Source organism: Quercus lobata, chromosome 6 (genome assembly GCF_001633185.2).
Source record: "Quercus lobata isolate SW786 chromosome 6, ValleyOak3.0 Primary Assembly, whole genome shotgun sequence".
Taxonomy (NCBI): domain Eukaryota; kingdom Viridiplantae; phylum Streptophyta; class Magnoliopsida; order Fagales; family Fagaceae; genus Quercus; species Quercus lobata.
In genome coordinates this window covers 9319815-9327230 of record NC_044909.1, presented here as the reverse complement: position 1 = coordinate 9327230, position 7416 = coordinate 9319815, and the positions used below count along the sequence as shown (strand labels likewise).

General features: G+C 34.5%; 1 protein-coding gene across 5 annotated transcripts; it reads left to right on the top strand.

Moving 5' to 3' along the window:
• The first annotated feature begins 2079 nt into the window (after window positions 1–2079).
• LOC115994269 (T-complex protein 1 subunit alpha-like) lies at window positions 2080–7194 on the top strand. Of its 5 annotated transcripts, none has more exons than XM_031118338.1 (7): window positions 2422–2514; window positions 2604–2669; window positions 3030–3111; window positions 4995–5090; window positions 5913–6047; window positions 6390–6494; window positions 7057–7194. In XM_031118338.1, exons 2-7 carry the CDS (start codon window positions 2659–2661, stop codon window positions 7132–7134), a joined length of 507 nt encoding a protein of 168 aa, XP_030974198.1. In that variant the 5' UTR covers window positions 2422–2514; window positions 2604–2658; the 3' UTR covers window positions 7135–7194. The 5 variants fall into 5 exon arrangements, 4 of the variants coding, with proteins under 4 accessions (XP_030974202.1, XP_030974198.1, XP_030974200.1 ...); XM_031118339.1 differs by having other exon boundaries at window positions 2491–2519; XR_004093165.1 differs by lacking the exons at window positions 4995–5090; window positions 7057–7194 and adding an exon at window positions 2080–2190 and having other exon boundaries at window positions 2398–2519; window positions 6376–6467.
• Window positions 7195–7416: the final 222 nt, after the last annotated feature.

Here is a 7416-nt window from a genome sequence, read left to right as displayed (position 1 = left end):
ATTGGAATTGCAGTTTAGTCATCAAACCTGAAATGAATAAATTATTAGACTCGAAATATCTCGTACATATATCAGTACTGCATAATAATGCTGGTTCTCGTAACCTGTGACCAATGTTCCTATTGGCCTTTTTGTTTCAGTTACAATTATTTTGCTTCTCCTTTACTTTGTTCTATCTTAACTGTCAATCTGGGATTTAGAGATAATGATGTCTCCCTCAGAAGTTTTAATTTTTTCATTTTACTTTCAGGTCCTTGTACATGCTGTGTAGGCTGTGTGCATGCATTAACGAGAGCTAACTATCTTGCTTCAAGTTCTGTTTCAGCAGCAGCTGTAAACTTGTTGCATCAATGATTCTTTGTTGACAAGATTCTTCTTGCTTCCTCAGGTCTTCCATTTCTTTATAGTTTCTCCATTTCCTGAGGCAAGTGACTATGTTTTGAGCTTTTTTGGTTATTGGCAGTGTATAGAGATTTTCAACTTGTGATGCTAATGGTTAGTGAACTTTGTGCAGGTATTGAAGAAGTTGCTCAAGGATGATGCCATATCCAAAGCAAGGATTAATACTGAGGTTGGTTACTTGATACAATTAAATTTGTAAATGGCTGGTGGGTGTGTTGTTTTCCATGGCATGACTTATTTCTAATAGGTTTCTAATCTTTTTTTACTGAAAAGGCTTTTCGTCAAAATGGGCTTAAAGCTTCAGGTCGTGGGTTCACGTCATAACCCACACTGCCAGAAAATCAATAATTGGGTTCTCAAAGTTACTCACAAGTTCATCTTTTGGAGGTTCATATGGAGACACGTTTTCAAGGTCTGCTTCAGCAGCAGCAAGATTAACTTAGCTTTAATGATTCTATGTTTCCAAGATTCTTCTTGCTTCCTCAGTTCTTCCATTTCTTTATATTTTTTCCTAGGGGGTACTAGAAAGAAATATAAAGAAGTGGAACACTTGAGGTTGCAAGAAGAATCTCGGCGACAAAGAATCATTTCAGCTAAACAGAATCTTGCTGCTGCTGAAGCAGAACTTGAAAACGTGCCTCCATATTAGATTATTCATTTTGGTATGTGTCAATTCTTGCACCTGATCAGAGTAAGCTGTCAAAACGGCATGGTGCAACTTCTGTGGGTCAGGTAATTAATCTTTATTGCTTGAATTTGTACTTCATGCAGAAGCTGGGGTATCAGTTGTTCTTCTGCTCTCCTTTTTGGTCATTAGCCTTTTCTTGTTAGCCTATAATTTCTATAAGGATAAACATTTCCAGCTTTACTACCATCTTACAGATCAGGGAGATGGGGTATCTACCCCAAGCAATGGTGAACTAGTTGGCACTTTTAGGTTGGGGAGATGGCACCGAAATTGAATTTTTCACCCTTGAGCAACTTGGTTAGTGATTTTGAATCCTCTATCTATCTATCTCTCTCTCTCTCTCTCTCTCTCTCTCTCTCTAGAACCATGCTGATAGGCTCATGAGGATAAAAAAAATACTAAAATTTTAGCGTGTATTTGGATGAGCTTATTTTGCTTTTTATAAAATAAACAGTATAAGGATGCAATCTTACCTGAAAAAATCGGAGGCTTTAAAAGGCTGTGCATAAACCCGAGGTCTTATCTTATTGCTTCCTAAGGTCCCATAATATTCCTAAGGTAGCATCTTGGGACCACCCCCAAGGGATTCATCCTTAGAGAATTAATGTCTCCTACTGAGGTAAATGAAAATGGCCCTGTTGACAATTATAGTTACTCTGAGCAACGGTTGCAGCATGTCTCTGAGTCTGAACACATTCTGGAGAACGATGCTGCAGAGTCAAATGGTTTACTTCAGAATACAGTGAATGCTGTACAAGACCACCTGCCTCCCAATGCTGAGGAACCTATTGGAGAGCCTCAAAAGCACACTTATGCTTCAATTGTATGTGGTAAATCTTGCAATTAGCCATATTTATGAGGAATCCTTTAAAACATGAGACTGATTTTGTTTGTTCGATTATTTTGGAAGTTACGGGTAGCTATAGGACAACCCACAGAAGCAGTAGCTTCACAGCCTTCTGCTAACAAAAACTTGCCTCTTACCTCAGAGTGGGATCATGCTTCACAGCCCACTACTCAACAATCACATTTTTCATAAAATACATATGAAAGGTTTGTGGCGGAGACGGCAGAGGAGGTTCCTATAATGGAAGATGAAGGTATTCTTTCTAGGTCTCCTAATATTTGTTTCCACTACGGTATTAAGACAATAGATTTTCTTAAGATTGCATAGGATTTTTTTTTTTTGGCGGAGGGGGGACTTATATGTTTTTTCTCTTAGGGAAGATTTCATTAATTCGCAATTACTTTTAAAAGTGTCGTTTATGTTTCAGCATGTGTTTGATTTTATGTATGGATACTCGTAGGTGAAATTAGGTCTGTTTATGTGAGAAATTTGCCACCTACTGTGTCTGCTTCTGAAATTGAGGAGGAATTCAAGAATTTCGGTACACTCAGTGATGAGGGCGTCGTCGTTAGAAGTCGTAAGGTTCATACCCTTGATATCTCTATTAACTGTATTAATGCATTTTAGCTTCAAATTTTATGAAGCAAAAAATTTCTTATTGTGCAGGATGTTGGTGTTTGCTATGCATTTGTTGAATTTGAAGATATGACTGGTGTTCAGAATGCAATCAAGGTGAATATGCTTTGTGAATCCTTGATATAAAAGATCTATTAGTTGCCTTAATCAACCCAAGTATTTTATTCAAGATTGAAAAAAAAAAAGGCTTTTAACGTATTTTCTGACATAAGCCTTCTCGCTAATACTTTCTCAACTCGGTTTACCTCATTCCAAATTTCCAGTTTATGTGTCCCTTTTCTGGTGGCATTAAGCTATTTTTCAGCTTTCTTAAATTTTATAAATTTGATATGGTTAACCTTAGATTAAAATTTCTTTTTTGGGGGGGAATTTCTTTGATTTTTTAATGAATCCTATTAATTATTGAGAGGAAAAGGGTTTTTATATTAAAAAATTTCTTTGATTATATTTCTGTAGGCGGGTTCTCTTCAGATTGCTGGACGACAAGTATACATTGAAGAGCGGAGACCAAACAGGAACATTCCATCTCGGGGAGCAAGTATGTATTTTTTCTCTTTCAATTTTATTGAATTTCATGAAATGCCATAAAATTCCTTACATTTGAAGAATTAGCGCATTGATCTATATTACATTCTTCTTCAACGGTGAACTATATTTATAATAGGACCTGAGGTGGCCTATTAGTGTCATTGGAAGGGGCTCTAAGAATCCCATATATATATATTGCCGTGTTCATTTCCCCTTTTGATTAGTTTATTATTTGAACTTTAAATTGTAATTTTTTTGAGCGATTCTGTGTGCTGCTGCTTGAGTGTATAGATTTCTTTTTATTTTTATAAATTTTTAACTACTTAGAAAAAAGATGTAAATAAACTGTTTCAGCTTATGTACTGATGGTCTTTCTGTGTGACATATAGCCACTAGACAAGGATTTTTGGTTTGGCTTTTCCCACTCCATTATGCAATTATGGTATCCATAGCTTGAATTTCTTGATGATGATATCTTGTTATTAAGCTTGTGATATGGTGAGAACTTAGAGAGCGTTTGGATTGCGCTGAAAACCAGCGCGTTTACGCTTTTTAGCTTTTTTTTTTTTTTTTTTTTTTTTTTTTTTTTTTTTCACGCGTTTTTTAGCTTTTTAAGTGCTGCAGTTACTGTTCATGTACTGTTCAATAAACAGTAACCACAAATTTTGACTTTTCCAATTTGTTTTAGCCAATCACAGCACATCGTGTACTGTTTACGGACCCACAAATTTCACTTTTCAGCAACTTTTTCATTAAAAATGGGTCCCACGATACTATTCACACATTTAAAAATTATTTTGCTACAGTGTTTTTCAGTTTTCAGTTTCAGTTTTCAGCTGTATCCAAACGGACCCCTAGTGTAGAAGAAGGGTCTAAAAGAAACTCTAATGACAGACAATATTAATGCCAGGAAAAAGATAATAGGATTGAAGTTGGAACAATCAAATATCAATTTCTAGATTTAAAGAGTTCAAGAAATATTCAAATATGAGATTTCATGATGTAGATAAGAAAAAGATGTCTACAACTCAAAAGAGGCTTTTTATAATATCCTTTAGTAATCTTAGAATCCTAGCCATTCATCTTATAGAAATTAAATCATAACCCACTAACTTCTTTAAATGTCATGTGGACAGTCACATGACCTTTTAAAATATTAGAGACGTAATGATAAATTAAACATAACAGAGAGAAATAAAACATATTGGACATATGGGTTTCTTTCTGGGTTGGAGAAAATCATTCTTGAGTCTGGCTTCAAATTTCCATTATCTATTGGAGTTTTCGAATAATGTTTTTCATCCTTTCTTTCTTTGTCGTCTTAAGTACATCAAGAAATAGCCTTAATGTGCCAATAAAAATTTATGCATAACAAGTTGAAGAACCTTTCTTCAATTGTAACACGAATAAGTCATGTGTAATAAATTACCACCATCGAGCGCCATGCGACTTCTTTCTAAAACTCAGCTCAACCTCATCTTTGCATTTCTTGAATCTTGTTGAATTAAGTCTTGCTCCATAAAATCTTCCCAAACACAATCAAATCTGGTATCTTTATCTTCCTAAACTGCTTAGCCCGTTAGGGGTGAAAAGCCCCTGGATTACTCGGTAACTAGTTCTGGCCCCCAAGGGATTCATCCTTGGGATGCGATGGGGGGACTACACATACCCGAGGGAGTAGTCAAGTGTTCAAAGACGTATGGATACCCTCGTTTCTCACAAAAAAGAAGCTGTGCATAAGCTGATGGAGAAATTACGTTAGGATCTTTAACTAAAATCAAAGAGACCATGAGCTAGGCTAAAGCTAATTTTCTTGTTAATGAAATGCTTTGTCTAAGCTATAACATATTTAATAGTATATTCCTGATAAGGCTTTTTTGTTGATTTTTTTAGGTTGAAAAGCTTGGAAAAGATTGTCTAATTAACTGTGCTAAGACAAGCATGTCCTCAAAGTTGATATCTGTTGACAGTGACTTCTTTGCAAATCTGGTATGCTGATTTGTTGTACATGTGAATGTAATATGGATTTTTTGTTCCAAGAATCTAGATGTCATTGAAATTGATATGCTTTCTATACTTAAACAAGGCATCTGTGTATCGTTGGCTTCTGATGAGTGTTGAGTGTGTTTTATTGGTTTTTGTGGGTGTTTTGGAAAAGTTCAGAATTAATGCTATAAATTTTGGATGTGGACATGCATTATTGAACAAGTTAAAAAATGCAATTTCAGCTACTTATTATCAAATCGAGTACTATCCTATTCATGTTCTCATATAGGTGTAGTGGTATGCGTACACTTGAATATGTTTGTATCTCTTGTTGGGTGTTTTGTATTATTTTAAATTTCCTTTTGGACGTTAATTTAGTCCTTGCCTAATAAATTAAACCATATGTGCATCGGCACATACCAATTTCCAAGTCTTCCAGAATTCCCATATAATGACTGGAAGCAGTGAGGTCTATGATTTGAGTGAGGTCGCTTGGTTGAGGCTGTGTGCTCAATTTTGTCTTAGAGAATGCCTTGTTAGACTTGGACATGAGACCTTATTGCGCTTCTTGTCATGTTGGCATTTGATTGGTTTGAAGGCATGTGTTCCCAACTTAATTAATGGATATTGTAGAACATTGATCCTGAATTTCCAGAGTGATGAGGGAGGGAATTGTTGGAATCTATGTTTAGCTCTTTCTTTATTCAATTCAAGTTCACACATCGTTGATTCTCCGCTGCATGTTTATGATAATTTTACTGGATTTTGGACAGGTTAACCATTATTATTCTGGAAATGATTGTGTACTATTGATGGATGATGCAGGTATCAACATTTGTTGATATGGAAGGAGAGGAATCATTTGATTCTTCACTGTTAGGATATGCAGATGAAGTTGTTGAGGAGCGCATTGCTGATGATGATGTGATATTGATAAAGGGGACTAAAACTACAAGTGCGGTGAGTAATTTATTTTAGTTTGAATTTGGATTTAGTTTTGTGTTTGGGACCCAGTTGCTTGTAATCCTTGTGGAATTCCTATGGGCTTGACAATGAGTGCTATACCTCGGTTAAGTTTGATTATTGATATCCTATGCTAAATTATATTCAAAGAATGATTTTATTTATTATTTTATATTGGTAAGTTACACAGTATGTGAGGATGTGCCATTGAGCTATATTCAAAGAATGCTTGATATAAAATTTCACTTATTTATTTATTTAATGTATTGATTGTTACATATTAGTTACACATTGAGGAAGTGCCATTGATGTGTTCTTTTTACAGCAAACTTTCTCTAGGTTTCCTTGATCCTCCGAGGGGCAAATGACTATATGCTTGATGACATGGAGAGATCTCTGCATGATTCTCTTTCTATTGTTAAAAGGATCCTTGAATCCAATATGGTAAACTTTCTCTTTCTTTAATACATGATTATAATTTTGAACTCTTTAGTATGTTGTTTCTTAATGTTGCTCTTTGTGATTAGGTAAGATATTAGATTATGGTTGTATTGGTTTAATTCTTAAAATGATATGGGAAAATCAAATAAGATGGTTTTGTTATTTATTTATTTATTTTGAATGTGCTTTTGTTGTTCGGACATTAGGCAACTAAAGAAATTATATCACTAACTCTGTTAACCAAATTGTTTGGCAATTATGTCAAAATCTGCTTTGTGGGCATTAAGCTTTCTATTGTATTTGCCGTTAAGCTTTTTGTGGATCTTAGTGGCACAATTTTTTATTAGTTTAGAGTGTCTGTGTGGATGGATAGCAGAATTTTCTCAATGTTGGCTTCGTGGAATTTGGTTATGTACATTTGAATTTGGTTATGTACATTTGAATTCTACATAAATTTGGCCTTTTTTTTTGTTTAATTTTTCTAACTTTTTTTGTGAATGACATTGTTTATCTTCTCATGAATTTTCTTTTATTTTATTTTTTATGCAAATTGGATGGCTGGAAGGAAGTAGTCATAGAAGCTCTTAAATTATTCGAAGGAAATGAAGATCAGGCAACAGGGTTTCATGTGTTTGGGGGTTGAAGTTAACATTTATTTTTAGACTTCAATTTTTGTGGAATAATGTTTGGTTCAGTAATTTAATTGCAAATTAACAAATTGAAATTTGTGTACTTGATACTAATAGCATTCCTTTAAAGCTATTTTGAACTCGCTCAATCGGTGGTGTAACTTGCAATTCAAATGAGAGAAAGTAAACAAATTTCAAATTTGAGCTTTTAGACTTGGTGTGGTTCTCTTTAGTCTATAATTTCATTATTTTTTCCTTGCAATATATGGAGACAAATAACCTAATTCATTGAATTT

Excerpts from the sequence above, each read along its gene's own strand:
- LOC115994269 (XM_031118338.1), top strand. Across the intron at positions 3,112-4,994 it reads CATTCCATCTCGGGGAGCAA|GTTGAAAAGCTTGGAAAAGA; the intron begins GTATGTATTTTT and ends TGATTTTTTTAG. Across the intron at positions 5,091-5,912 it reads GTGACTTCTTTGCAAATCTG|GTATCAACATTTGTTGATAT; the intron begins GTATGCTGATTT and ends TGGATGATGCAG.